We start from the raw sequence: 16,028 nt of genomic DNA on the forward strand, positions 1-16,028 counted from the left end.
CCACAATTGTTACAAAAGCTATGAGTGGTGCAAAGAGCCATGGAAAGAGACATGTTCAGCATCACAGGACAAGATAGAAAGACCCGCACATGGATTAGAGAAGAAATCAAAGTATACCATTAAGAGAGTAAAAGAATTGAGATGGAAATGGCTTGGTCACATAGCAAGAAGAACCTGATGGCAGGGGGATCCATCATAGAATGGATCCCACTTGATTAAAAGCATCCACGAAAGAGACCTAAAAGAAGATGGATCTATGACGTCAGCAAGTATTATGGGCCCAATTGGCAAAAGAAAGCTCAGGACTGAATTGGTTGGAAATATGTGGAAGAGGGCTTCATCCTGCATGTATGTATGTATATGTATATGTATGTGTGTGTACATACACAATACATTTACAATATATACATTTAATACAATATCTTGTATTGTATATATTGTATAGATATTGTACAATGTATACAATATACAATATATATACAATCAGTGGTACATATACACTAATATATGCATAATATATTGACACTATTGCTCAGTCATGGCTTGGAAGAATGAAGTGGTTGGGTGCACATTAAAATCATGGAGGAATAAATGAACAGCATTGTCCTAGTTATACTGCTGTTTTTGACCTAGGCTTAGCTCATTTGTTGTGATTCCATTTTTCAGGTTAGAGGAGATCCTTTTTTCTCTGGAATATTAAAAATTAACATGTTCAGCTGAATTGTTTCTTGGCTACACCAAAGTTTAGTAACATTATATTATATAAGAATTTTTTTCTGCTCTCTACAAAAAAAAAAAGCTTTATGTCCTGTGTGCTGACTATAGATTTTCAGGGCTGTATTTTATCTATAGATATTAATTTAAAAATTGTATTCCATAGAGCCTATAGCTCATTTTTGTATATATAGTGAGGAGAAGTGGTTAAGACACCAGGCTAGAAACCAGGAGATTGTAAGTTCTAGTCCCATCTTAGGCAAAAAGCCAGTTGGGTGGCTGGGCCAACCACATCCTTTCAGTCCTAGGAAGTAAGCAATGGCAAACAACTTCTGAAATCTTATTAAGAGAACTTTAGGGATTTTACAAAGTAGCCTTCAAGAATTGGACCCGAGTAAATGGAACAAATCTCTCTCTCTCTCTCTCTCTCTCTCTCTCTCTCTCTCTCTCTCTCTCTCTCTCTCTCTCTCTCTCTCTCTCTCTCTCACACACACACACACACACACACACACACAATCTCATCCCTAAATATCTAGGCGTTAAAGTGTTACTCGGTCAAACCTAAACCTCTAAATCTAAATTGTAATAAAAGACCAGCAGAGTCTACAAAATTCAGATTCTGAACCCTCAGTCAGGAACAGAAAAGTTTTCTTCTCTCTCTAGTAGGCTTCAAGACAAGGAAAGACATCCTTCTAGCATAATTTGAGCTGAGTTACAAAACTGCCCCAGCCGGGAGAAGAGTGGAAAATCAGAATAAAATAACAACATGTATTTTCTTCTGCAATCAGCACTCTCCGCCTGCTAGGGAATTTAGCTTCTGTGATACCACAAACACTCTGCTAAGTTACAGAAAGGGCAAGAAAACCAAAAGTGGGATTTTTCACTCTCTTCCTTCTGAGTAAAGATGCAAAGAGGACTTTTCTTCTTGAAGAGCACCTAGTGGCCACAGGTAGAACAAGCTTCCATGGAAGAGTGGGAGGGTGAAACAGTAGGACTGTAAGAAAGGGTTTAGGGATCTCTGCTTGAGAGACCTACCATATTGCCTATATGCTCATGCAATTTACACTTGTATCAAATCAGTCAGTCCTAGAGAAGATCAACTCCGACTGCTCTTTAGAAGGCCAGATCCTGAAGTTGATACTTTGGCCACCTAATGAGAAGGAAGGACTCACTGGAGAAGAGCCTAACACTGGGAAAGATGGAGGGCAATAGAAGAAGGGGACGAAGGGAATGAGGTGGCTGGATGGAGTCACTGAAGCAGTAGGTGTGAGCTTAAATGGACTCCAGAAGATGGTAGAGGACAGGAAGACCTGGAGGAACGTTGTCCATGGGGTCGCGATGGGTCGGACACGACTTTGCAATTAATAACAACAACAACATCACATGTATTAATGCAAACCATGTGTGCCAATGTACAAAAGAGCACACACAGAATCAGAGACACAGATAAGCAACCCACTGGTACCCTTTGTGGCTTTAGTTTAGTGCATCATATATGGGATTTGCACCCTTATAAATGAAGCAGAGATGGCATTCAAAGAACTGTTATAGGAGAGCAATCTGTTGTTAGACTAAAATAATGATCTATTACTGATCTTCTTACTGAGGAACAACTTTGGAAGCTGGCAGTTGATGGTTTCTCTTTTTTAGATCATCTTGTTTCCTTTCCTCCACTTTTAGAAAGCAGCTCAGATGCCCTTTTATTTTCCTTATAATGGCGTAGTGTCATTCCAGGTCATTGTGGGGAAAATATTGTCTTCAAGGAATTAGCGGGTAAAGCATTGATCAGCCCAACTGCTAAAACATGAACAGCCCTCCTATTCTGCCTACATCAAGTAGTAGGAAGGAAAAGAGACATTAGAAGAAGGTCTTCTGGCAGCCAGAACTATAAAGAAAAGCCACTTCACAATTTGTTTAGAAGATTTTACTCCCTTTATGAAAGAGTCTTCTTGCAACATTTTCAGGGACAGGTAATTTATTCTCCAATACTCCTTAGCTAAATTTGCCCCCAAACTGGAACATCTAGCTCAGGGGTCTTCAAACTTGGCCCTTTTATGACTTCTGGACTTCAACTCCCAGAATTCCTCAGCCAGGCATGCTGCCATCAAGTCATAAAAGGGCCAAGTTTGAAGACCCCTGATCTAGCTAAACAGAGCCTGAAGGAAGCTTGATCACAATTGTCTGTGTTTTAAGAACCTATAATATCAATCATTAGATTATATAAAGGAGGCAGCTATGTTCGGGGGGGGGAGGGGATTGATACGTTTTTTAATTTATTTATTTATTTGTTTGTTTATTTGTTTACTTAGATTCCAAGCTTCTTAACCATCTATTTCCCTCAGAGAGGGGCTCTGGGTGGTGTAATCGATAAAGTTAAGAATTAAAAACAGAATATTTTTTTAAAAAATAAAAATATAAAACAACATTATAAAATTTCAAATGATGAAGAGTTCTGAGATGGGGAGGTTAGCACTTGTTAATACAGGTAGGCGGGGGAGGGGTATCTCCTGGGGCCAAGCAAACCCATGACTGTGTGAGCCACTGTGTCCCCCAAGCAGGCCTACCCACCCAGGCTTTGACCCCTTTGTGGAAAGTCAAGAGACTGGGGCTTTTCCTTATCTCTGAGAGAAAGATATTCCACAAAGCAGGGCCAGTGGCAGAACAAGTCCTCTTCATAGACCCGACTAGTGGAAATTCTTGATTATAGAATGCCTTCCCTTTATAATCATAAAGATTATTTGCAATTGAAGGCTAGAATAGCACAATGTTAAATATCAATATACATGGTAATTGGAATATAATATCCTAAAATGAAGATTCAGCCTAACTGTACTTAACCAATATCATTCATTTCACATTCCTCGTACTAAGGCCAGTGCCTACAACTTCAGAGGAATGGGATCAGTCTGGAAAAAAATGAATAAGCTGCATTGGGGTAGAGGGATTGCAGCTTGAATTAGAATAAGTGTCCTTTTTGCTGCCTTTCCCCATTGCAAGGAAGCAGAAACTGGAAAAGACCACAGCAATGCAATTGTACTGTAACAATGTGTCAAAAGAAGTATAGAGGGCAGTATTTAAACATTTCACTACCTTGGCAATTTTAAGATGAGTGGGCTTTAAGTCCCAGAATTCTTCAGCTAGCAGAAGAAGGAGAAGGAGAAGGAGAAGGAGAAGGAGAAGAAGAAGAAGAAGAAGAAGAAGAAGAAGAAGAAGAAGAAGAAGAAGAAGAAGAAGAAGAAGAAGAAGAAGAAGAAGAAGAAGAAGAAGAATAAGAAGAAGAAGAAGAAGAAGAAGAAGAAGAAGAAGAAGAAGAAGAAGAAGAAGAAGAAGAAGAAGAAGAAGAAGAAGAAGAAGAAGAAGAAGAAGAAGAAGAAGAAGAAGAAGAAGAAGAAGAAGAAGAAGAAGAAGAACTTTATTGTCACTTTGAATTTACACTGATTGGCATACATTAAAATGAAATTTCTGGGGAAATGCAGGCTGGGGAATTATGGGACTTGAAACCAACACATCTGAATGTTACCAAGGTTGAGAAACCTGGTTTAAATTGTTTAAGGACTTGTGTTTCCTTTTTAGCCTCTTTGCAGCACTAAGCAACTATCCCCTTGTCTATCTGTATTCAAACAGCCTGGGATCACTGTGTAGTCCAAGATAATCCAAGGACTAACCTATTTTTTCATCTCTAAAGGGGGAATCATTATTGCTCTCCCCTATAGTATGGTTTCAGTGGTGGGATTCAAATATGTGAACAACCGCTTCACTGTGTGGATGCTGCTTCCGGAAGTCCATTCTGGGAATGGGCAACAAAAAAATAGCTACCAGTTCTGCTGAAGTGGTGCGAACCGGCTGAATCCCACCACTGTGTAGTTTCCTGAGTTTGAGGTTGGAAATAGGAGTTTCAATATAGCTTTAAGGGCTCCCATGTAGAAATGGCTTGTCCCAAACCAAATAAAAAAATATTCAAACAGTGCCTTTAATTTCAGGAGACAAAGTTGTTTTCTTCTTTCTGCCCTAAGAGCCTTTATTGTGCTTTACTTGTCCACCTAATTAAAATTTCAACAGATCACGTCAAGCACTTTCCCTTGAATTCATTTTCAGCAGCAGGATATGTGTCCTTAGCACAGCAAGGCCTCTCTGCTTATACTTGACAAGAGACAGGATGCTGAGTCAGCTTGCTAGCCAGACTGATAGTTGAGTGGTGAGGAATAGTCACATAGTCTGAAGATGCATGAAGCTGCACTAATTTTATCTGAGCTGCTCTGGGAGCAAATGAAATTGTTTTTGGGAGAGATTTAGAAATAATCCAAAGAACATGGTGGCTGGACACCATCAACGCTGACACCAGCCAGAGCATAGAAAAACTCAAAGATGTAGTGTTAGATCAGAAGATGTGGAGGGACCTGGCCCATAGAATTGTCACGTGTTTGGCATGATTGAATGGATAATATCAACACATCATCATCAGAAGTAACCTATCAACATCCAGCTCGAGAATTCAAATAAAACTCCAGGTTCATTCTGTTTCCAAAAATCTTACTATTTATTAAACACACTGCATGGTTTTGTCAAAGCAAAATTAAGTCTGAGGTTTCAATTCATAGACTTAAACAATAATTTTTCCAGCTAAACTCCCAATGTCTTATGTAATTCATATCAACAAGTTCACTTTGTTATGGGAACCATGTGCTTCAAAGCCACACCTGTTCTGGTGTCCTGGACAAGACTTTAGGCTCTCATGGTCTTGAGCTAAATCAAAGAGATTTCGTTTCTCCATTTAACCCACTTGAAAATAACACACACACGCCAATCTAAAGGCAAGATGAAACATAGAGGCATGTATCTGCCAAAGTTTCATCCTTGACATAACCATCTACAACCCCTTTGATAGATTGCATAGTACAGGTGTCGAGTTTCCAAGCCCGAAGCAATACTTTTCTCTTCACTATTTATCATGAGAAAATCTTCCAATCTTCAATGAGATTATCTTCCTTAGTGTCAAGACCAACTGCTGCAAAATTAAATTGAATATCAGAACCTGCCTCCCCACCTCAAAACAGTTTTAATGAATTAACAGAAATTTAGAAGGGATGTGTTAATGAAGCTTGCATTGTTTTCTTTCCACTTAATGTAATCTCAGCAGACTTTGGCAAGTTTGTTCAAGTTGGATTCATATTTGTTAAAAGCATCAGTAGGGTTCTAATGCATCTGCAAAGAGAGAGAACAGGCTTTGAGGGTTCTTCTTTTTCATCAACTCAACAATTCAAAGACATGCTCAAGTCAAAACTTTACTGCATAAAGTAGGGGATACACAGGTAGTCTTCAATTTACAATGACAGTTGAGCTCAAAATTTCTGTTGCTAAGCAAAGTAGTTGTTAAGTGACTTTGGCCAAATTTATGACCTTTCTTGCCCCAGTTGTTAAGTGAATCACAGTTGTTAAGATAGTAACAAGGTTGTTAAGTGAATCTGGCTTCCCCATCGATTTTGCTTGTCAGAAGGTCGTAAAAGATGATCACATGACCCTGGGATGCTGCAACCGTCATAAATACATGCCAGTTGTCAAGCGTCCAAATTTTGATCATGTGACCATGCAGATGCTGCAATGATTGTGTGAAAAATGACCCTACATCATTTTTTCCTGTGCTCTTGTAACTTCAATCACTAAACAAATGGTTGTAAGTTGAAACTACCTGCATAGTTTTTGTTTTATATTATTTAATGTTTTAAATTTATCACCTGGGTAACAGTGGTATTCACAGTAATAGAGGAGTGAATGTTGTATTCTGCTATTTATTCTGCTAGTTAATACATCATTCTATGTATTTGTTTCCCTCCATTTTTGTTCTTTTAAATTTTGCTGATTATTGATGGAGTGGGTTGGGTTGCGCTGGGGTATGGTGGGGTTGGATGGAATGGAATGCAATAGGCTAGGCTAGGATAGGATGGGACAGGATGGGATGAGACAAGATGGGACGGAACGGAATGGAACAGAACAGAACAGAATAGAATAGAATAGAATAGAATAGAATAGAATAGAATAGAATAGAATAGAATAGAATATGGGATAGGATGGAATGGAATGGAATGGAATAGAATAAAGAGTGGATGGGATGGGATGGGACGGGACGGAACGGAACGGAACGGAACGAAACAGAACAGAACAGAACAGAACAGAATAGAATAGAATAGAATAGAATAGAATAGAATATGGGATGGGATGGGATGGGATGGGATAGGATAGGATAGGATGGGATGGGATGGGATGGGATGGGATGGAATGGAATGGAATGGAATGGAATAGAATAAAGAGGGGATGGGATGGCATGGCATGGCATGGCATAGCATAGCATAGCATAGAATAGCATAGAATAGAATAGAATGGAATGGAATGGAATGGAATGGAATAGAATAGAATAAAGAGGGGATGGGATGGGATGGGACGGGACGGAACGGAACGGAACAGAACAGAACAGAACAGAATAGAATAGAATAGAATAGGAGCCGAGGTGGTGCAGCAGTTAGAGTGTAGTACTGCAGGCCACTTTAGCTGACTGTGTTCAGCAGGTCAGCGGTTCAAATCTCACCGGCTCAAGGTTGACTCAGCCTTCCATCCTTCTGGGGTAGGTAAAATGAGGACCCAAATTGTTGGGGGCAATGTAAATATATATATACATTGCTTACTGGTGTACACCGCTTAGAGAGTGCTTGCACTTAAAGCGGTATATAAGTCTCATAAATAAATAAATAAATAAAAATAAATATGGGATGGGATGGGATGGAATGGAATGGAATAAAGAGGGGATGGGATGGGATGGGATGGGATGGCATGGCATGGCATGGCATGGCATAGCATAGCATAGCATAGCATAGCATAGCATAGCATAGAATAGAATAGAATAGAATAGAATAGAATAGAATAGAATAGAATAGAACCACATGACCCTGCCGATGTAGTTGTTCTGGCAATAATATGAAAGCATTTTGCCCCTATCTTCCTCCAGGATGTTCTTTTTGATTTCCCAAACCAGGCTGAGATTTCTTAGTGATGTCCCATTCAAGTACAGAGTACTCAGTCTGCACACTTCAGCTAAAGGGGCTAGGTATGCACATGCACATGACAGCAGCTGGGAAAGAGGTAGCTGCTTTAATGAGATATTTTTTTAAAAAAAAAAGATAGTCTATCTTCTCATGGGTTCTGAAGTCTTCTTTAAGGATTTACAGTTCCTGACAAAACAAGTCTGCCTTTGTTTCCTTTCTCTTGTAATGAGCCAAGATCTAAATGTTTGCCCCCTACCAATTTTACTTCTACTGTGTGCAGAAGGGAAGGGAAAAGGGGTGTTAGAGGCTTCTAAAAAGGCAAGTGATGCAGCATTAAAGCATAATAACTGCTGTGCAATGAGACATGGTGGAACAGACAGACCTAGTTATCTAATCAGCACTGAGCAGTTAATAAATTCAGAATCATGCCCTTGGTGGAATTTATGTGAGATATCACAAAATTCTGTAGAGAAAGGAAATTTAGATCAACCAGGAGAGGCATTTAAAAAGGAAAAGGGACAAATCCTCATTTCATTCTGTTTTCTAAAAACCTATGCAGGATATATTTAAAGCCTTGGCATGAATATGTAATGTCTTTCAACCCTAAAAGGACTGAGGAGCATCACATTAAAACTGATTTATTTTTCTCCCCAATATATCTGCTTCCCCATATATGATGCCAAGAGCTTCTGATAGGTGGCTTACCTTCTGGATTATACAACAGTGGATTTTTTTTTCTTTTAGAATGCTAAAGAATATTTTTGATGTTGCATAAAAGGAAAATTGACGATAACTATGTGTAGGCTCCCACAGAGAGAGTTAAAGAGACATGAAGCATAAGGCATTTAATTTCACGTGGACAAAGGATGCATAAGAAAAAGAATAACTGAGTTCTGCAGTATTCAAATGCATGTGTGCAATGTTTGGAAGACTGCAATAATAACTTGTAAATTGTTGTTGCATATAGTATATGTAGCCTACTGAAAAAATATATATATACAATACTACTTTTAAGTACCTTGTACAATTCAACAATTATTTTTCCTGTTAAATATTTAGCTCCCTCTTCTTTAAGTTCCTATTTATATTTGTGATATACATTAATGTAAATCAAATAAAAATAAACATAATTTTTGTGCCACCTTAGCTGATTCCAACCAGACTTCCAAGAAAACCCAGGACTATTGAGAATTGTGAATTACTTATTCCTTGAGGAGGTATATAATTTACTGTTACATCATTGGTAACAGTGTCACTAAATTACACTTTGACGGAGATTAGGTGTGCTTGTGTAACAATAGTCAAAGAGAGGTCAGGCATTCTTGACACACATAACAACAACAACAACAACAATAATAATAAAGTTGAAAGGGACCTTGGAGGTCTTCTAGTCTAACCCTGTGCTCTGGCAGGAAATCCTATATCATTTCAGACAAATGGCTGTCTAGTCTCTTCTTAAAAATTTCCAGTGTTGGAGCATTCACAACTTCTGGAGGCAGGTTGTTCTACTGATTAATTGTTCTAACTGTCAGAAAATTTCTCCTTAGTTCTATGTTGCTTCTCTCTTTGGTTAGTTTCCATCTATTGCTTCTTGTCCTGCCTTCAGGTGCTTTGGAGAACAGCTTGACTCCCTCTTCTTTATGGCAGCTCCTGAGATATTGGAACACTGCTATAATGTCACCCCTTGTCCTTCTCTTCATTAGACTAGACATTCCCAATTCCAGCAACTGTTCCTTATATGTTTTAGCTTCCAGTCCCCTGATCATCTTTGTTGCTCTTCTCTGCACTCTTTCTAGCATCTCAACATCTTTTTTACATCATGGTGACCAAAACTGGCTGCAGTATTACAAATGTGGCCTTACTAAGGTATTGTAAAGTGGTATTAATACTTCACGTGATCTTGATTCTATCCTTCTGTTGATGTAGCCTAGCACTGTGTTGGCTTTTTTGGCAGCTGCAGCACACTGCTGGCTCATATTTAAATGATTGTCCACTAGGATTCCAAGATCCCTCTCACAGTTGCTACTACTGAGCAAAGTACCACCTATACCGGGGTAGGCAACCTCGGCTCTTTTATGACTCATGGACTTCAACTCCCAGAATTCCCGAGTCAGCTGACTCGGGAATTCTGGGAGTTGAAGTCCATGAGTCATAAAAGAGCCGAGGTTGCCTACCCCTGACCTATACTATACCTGTACATTTGGTTTTTCTTGCCTAAATGTAGAACCTTACTTTTTTTCAGCACTGAATTTCATTTTGTTAGATCGCGCCCAATGACAGAACTTACATGACAAAACATGCCACAACTTTGCAGGTAATGGTCCATAGGCTGAATCGTGCAAAAACTAAACCTTCACTTCCACCCTTCCATTGTGTTTATAGCAGAAAGATTTAAAATCATAGACTCATAGGGGTGGTAGGGACGTTAGAGTCTTCTAATCCAACACTCTGCCCAAGGCAGGAGATCCTATTGTCCAATCTTTGTCCAATCTTTGTCCAATCTTTTCTTGAAAACCTCCAGTGATGATGCACCCACAGCTCTGGTAGACAAGCTCTTCCATTGATTGTTCCTTTGTTCTTATTTTCAGGAAATGTCTCCTTAGTTTCAGATTGGATCTCTCTTTAATGAGCTTCCACCCATTGCTTCTTGTCCTGCCCTCTGATGCTTTGGAGAATAAGTTGACCCATTCTTCTCTGTGACAGCTCCTCAAGTACTGCAAGACAGCTATCATGTCACACCTCTTCATTAGGCTAGATATACCTAGTCCCCTTAACCATTCATCATATGGTTTAACCTCCAGATCCCTTATCAACTTAGTTGCTCTTCTCTTTATTCTTTCTAGAGCCTCGGCATCTTTTTTGTGTCACTGTGACCAAACTGGACACAATATTCCAAGTGTGGAACATTCCAAGTGCAAAATAACATTTCAACATACACATTTCTGTTGGAACATTTTCATGAGCCACTGAACATCGGAAAATGAGTGGCTCCATTCAAGAATGTAGTTAACTAAAAATATCAGTTCAAAAGGGAGATATCACACCAGGAAGTAAATCCCTTGGTTTTTCAACTCATTCATTATGAGACAGTGCTAGATTTCACCTAGATCTAAAATCGGGAATTTGGGAAGAATCAGACTGATGAGAATTATTCCCTTCTGCTCCAACTGTGGCATAATTTTATTCAAAACTGTCACTTCCAATTTTCACATTAATTTTAATTGCAGACTGGATTCTGTAAGGCAACTGAATATTAAAGGTCCTTAACAGGTGCCTTTGCCAAGGGACAAATTTCAATCAACACACTTTCTCTGCCAACCCCTATTAAGAAACTTTTTCATATACATGGGATGAATACTATGTGGACATATTTTAGTATTATTTGAAGTATTTAGTATTATATGAATCTTTCATTAAGTAGAATTGGAAGTATTTAGTATTAAATGAATCTTTCATTAAGTAGAATTGGAAGCAAAACTGTTTGTTTTGCTCTGTGGAACCCTAGTCACGTTCCTCTGAGGATAGGTAGAAGCAGCAGGCAATCTTGTTTTATCAAGTTTTCTTATTGCTTAAAGATTTCAGGTAGAAATATTAATTAGAAGCCCATTGCTTTTTTCAGATAAGTATGATATAGGAAGATGATATAAGGTCAGCATTCTCTAAACATAATTCTAGCTTATTCTTCACCAAATTGGCATCATTCAGACATGGGTGCAAAAGTAGATAAGATCTTAGATCTTACAATTCTGGGAATTGTAGTCCTATCACATTTAGAGAGCATCAGATGGGAAATTATGTGGTGCTAAGTAGCATTTTGAAGATGTATACAAAACCAACAAGGGGGTCTTTCTGCTATGGAAGACATGAATTCTTGAGTTGAGTTATTAAAAAATTACACTTATGCTAATGGATAAAAATAAATGAATCAATTAATAAGAAATTAGATCTATTAAGGATGCCTTTTTGAATTGAATATTGCTTCGTTGGTGACTTGAATATGATACTGGAAGGTTATTTATTAAGTTAGAAGGTTACAGCTTTAACCTTCCAAGGTTCTGTCTATTTGGTGTAAGCAAGTTTCAAATTTGAGTGGATTGCACTGTGTCATTTCTGAGGCATGAGCCTGCCATTTGCCATCCCATTATATCAGAAATACTTTTATATTGCCTTGATACAAATATGTTCCCTTTCATTACATCCAATGGTTGTACGGAGGAGGGGTATTTCTGTAAAATAGGAAACTAACTTCGGTCTCCATCTTTGCAACTGCCCTGAGAATTTGAAAATGGAGAGTGTTGGAAATATTGTCAGTGCATTGGCATTCATAGAGAAAGTATTCTTACATCTTGGCTAGCTCTTCAGTTAGGCCAATTTTAAGAAAATCTGCCAAGTGTGTTTTTTTAAAATCTTACTTGGGATTCTGGCTGCCACTTCAATAGAGAAAGAGAGATGGAACTGCAATTAATTGTTATAAATGCCAAAGCAGAACTGAGCCAACCCCCCCCCCAAAAAAAAAAAAAACCAAAGAAGAAAAACTCAATAGTCCCTGCCTGGCTACAATGCATGTTTTTCTTTAATACTTTAAAAACAATTTCCAGATACTTAGATCTTGAAGGTTTTCCTCAGTAGAACTAAACAAAAAAATGCAATGTAAACAAATTGAGAAAATGGACCCAGAGGTAAAGTGGCAACCAATGCAGTTCAAGTGTAACACATTCTGTTCTAAGAGGCACATAACTACCAGTGCCACTATATTCTGTATCTCAAGGTAATAATTTAACAGCTAACCAGCTTGTATAATGTCAGATGTATGATGTAATGATAGGAATGACTCAGCAGGATCTATGTCCCTTTAAGAGCCTTTCTGTAAAAGGGAAGGCTCTGCTGCTGTGTTCTCCCTCGTCTGTTTCCTGCTGTAACTACTGTGTGTTGGAGCCTGCTATATTAACATCTTTATGTATATTGTTCCTGGTGTATGATATTGTAGATAGTGTAAGATAAACCACCATTTAATATAGACCATTGTTTACTGTGTTTACTCCTGGGTTATCTCAGCACAAAAAGACTGTGCATGCTCTGACGCTGTACCAGCTGAAGACAGGTCTATTCAGAAGACTCTTTGACACAGTAGGAGGAATCATGAAGATGAGTTAACTTAGCTCTAGGAAGTTCATGTGAAATGTCCTCTGATTTGGATAGGAACTGAGTGAAGAGAAAAAAGATTAGAAAATCAGGGCCAGTGATAGTGCTATTCAGAAGTTTCTTTGGCACATGGCTGCCAAATCGAGATACCATATATACAGCATTGTTAGGCAAAGTACCTGGGAAACTTTTTTACTTCTGTCTACTATTTTGAAACAGTATTCTATAGAGATTCTCGATCATCCAAGTCACGGTTGTCCCTAAAGTGCTTTTCTTCTTCAGAACTGAAGAAGCTTCTTAGATGAGAAGCAAAACATTTTCAAGGAAAAAAACCAAGAAAGCCCAGTGGTCTTTTGGAAAAGCACCTTTGGTTTTTGAAAAATAGGATACTGTTTAGAATTCTATGTGGTTTTGAACTTCAGTTGAATCATTTTCTACAGTTTAAGAAAGAGTTTGTGGTGGTACTTCAGGACTTCTAGCAATATGTAAAAATCTTAGACATTTAACTAGACCATTTGTAATTAAATCTTTCTTTTGATAATTGTTAAGAAAAGCCAGCGAGATCACTTTTTGAAAGGGCTTAAAATGTTAACTACTTCAGTCAGAACTAGCTTTCAGAACTATCACACGGAAGAATTTTTGACTAATTATTCAAAGGAACAATCTCTCTTCCATCTCATTTTCACATTTAATTAAGCTTTCCAGATGATACCTCACATCTAAAAGGAAAACAATGTGGATTACTCCCCCATTTAGAAAAGCAACATCTAACTTCATTAGTAATGAGCCACAGATGATCCAAGTCACACTTGTGTTTTCAGTCCCTCAAAATGACTCTGAGAAATGCTAAAATCTCGCCTTTTCTGCCCATCAATCTGCCAAAGAAAAGTGTGAAGTGGCACCATCTTGAAATAAAACTTGGTTAACAGAACTGTTGACTTGATGTGTCAATGTACATCCCAGAAAGTGTCAAAAATCTGACAATATTGTATTTGCTTTGCAGTGGAACATCCTGACAAAATGGCTAATGATCAAGGTAAGATGTTCTTTCGATATATTCTTCCTTTTAGAATTAGTGCCAATCCTTACTTTCCCTCCCTTGCATTCACCTCTTCACCTGACTAGCACACCTGATGAGCAGGCACTGGCATGATAATTAATCTTGTTAATGAAGTTCTGCTCACATGAGGCAACTGTTTTGATGGGAGAGATGTAAATTTCCTGGAGAGGAAATTGTTTTGTCTGTTCTGAAGGACCAATTAAAATGTCAGGCTCCTTTGTATGTTTTCCCCCCTGTCCCTCCTATGCTTTGAATAATTCACATTAAGTATAATTAAGCCCAGCATAATTTCCATAACATACATACTTTTGTGGATGATAGATTGAATTTCCGAAGCATCTTGGTAAGGTACATTCCAGCATTCATACATATGTATACACTTGTGATAGGGGAAAAAGATAATAAATTTCTTTGGCTCTAAATCTGGGAGTCCTTACTTGATAAAACAAGGCAAACTTTAATCAACTTTTTGAGACATTGTATTTGTCACTTTTCTTAGGCTTTTTTGAAAAATGACATTTGTTCTTTTTATTGTTATTTCTTCCATTTTATATTTTTTTTTCGCTTTGGTTTCCTGTCACAAGAACCCAGAAATGTGAGTTAGTAGCATTTAGGTCCCCTAACATTTAACTGAAATTTAGTTCAGCTGAATTTCATTTAACTGGGAAAAAAAAACAAAAACTAGGATGCTGTTTTTAAACTTCTGAAAGAAAATTGACTTTCTTAGTCATTTGATTCCACTGATTTAGCTACAGAAAATATCACATACAGTTAATTCCCCAGTTACGAACATACATTTAGCGAGTTTTCACAAAAACAAATTTATTCAGAAAGGGTACTTACATTAGAAATGTTAAATTGCGACCAAGAAGAGGCCTCTGTAGCCGTGTGACTTGGATTCAGTCACTGCTGCAAACAGCTGCCATTTTAACTTGGTGACTTCCTGTGCTGATCGGGTTAATAATAGATAATAATAGTAATAATAATAATAATAATAATAATAATAATAATACCCCCAGTGAGGCACTACCTTGACGTGGTTGTGGGGCTTGTGTACTCTGAGGAAGATGAGAGCTATGCCAGAGGTTCAACCATACTGGACAGGTCTCCATCAGAGAGTCAGACAAAGAGTGTTCTCTCCCATACAAATATGGTTGACGTAAATTTCAGATGGCCTACCGGCTCGGACGTCGCCCTTGTTAACACGGTCCGCCTAGATATTGGAGTTCCTGGATATCTGGTGAAAAATTGGTTACAGGACTCAGGACTGTTTGCTGAGCAACCAGGGCCAGCAGCTGCAGAACTACTGGAAGAAAAGGTGTTTACCCGTCGCAGATACACAGTGATGGAAAACAAAGAAATAATGATCTGTTACTACAGATCAAGTCCAACAAGAAGAGGATATCTAAAACGAATGCACCAATTCTGGAAAGAACAACATCCAGAATCAGAAATAACAGAACAGAGACTAGCAGATCAACGCTGATTTATAACACGAAATAAAGTATTTACAGAAACAGAATTGGACGAACTGCAAAGGTTTACCCAGGGCAAAGAAATCAAAGCCTTACAAGAAGTAATTCAGAATGTAGAGGCAAACCAGGGGGAGTTGGCAGTGAAAGAATCCAGTATAGATATACAACTGTTCTCATTTGGAAACCAGGCACCTCTTCCTCAGGAAGAACAAAACCCTCTAACTAAAGAAATAAAAGAATTGAAACAAAGAATAATTGAGCATCTAGAATAGCACAAAAACAACAGAATAAGGCTGCCTGCTTTGAAGCTTGTTCCAAAGAAACAGCTAGCACAAGCATTAAAAGATGCAAATACTGCAATAGCAAGTATAAGCACCAATTCACTGCAAGAAACAAACCAATTAATGTACAGCACAGCTGCAGTTATAACAGAATACCTGGGATGTAAAATCAACAAAAAAGAAAAACACACAAACAGTGCACCAGAAAAATGGAAGGTTAGACTAGAAAATAAGATCAGCAAGTTAAGATCACATGCAAGCAAGCTAGAACAGATGAAAGAAAAGAAGCTGAAGAAAAAGAAGACCAAAGAATACCTAATCA

At 38.2% G+C, this 16,028-nt stretch overlaps 1 protein-coding gene across 1 annotated transcript in view; it reads left to right on the forward strand.

Moving 5' to 3' along the window:
* The window catches only part of DCC (DCC netrin 1 receptor), a 450,546-nt gene that overhangs the window by 338,053 nt on the left and 96,465 nt on the right, over window positions 1-16,028 (forward strand). The window contains exon 17 of the mRNA XM_039322125.1: window positions 13,894-13,926. Coding sequence (XP_039178059.1) covers window positions 13,894-13,926 — 33 coding nt within the window. The remainder of the gene's footprint in view (window positions 1-13,893; window positions 13,927-16,028) is intronic.

The sequence above is a fragment of the Crotalus tigris genome, unplaced genomic scaffold, assembly GCF_016545835.1.
Source record: "Crotalus tigris isolate CLP2741 ecotype Arizona unplaced genomic scaffold, ASM1654583v1 scf7180000023830.6690815, whole genome shotgun sequence".
NCBI lineage: Eukaryota > Metazoa > Chordata > Lepidosauria > Squamata > Viperidae > Crotalus > Crotalus tigris.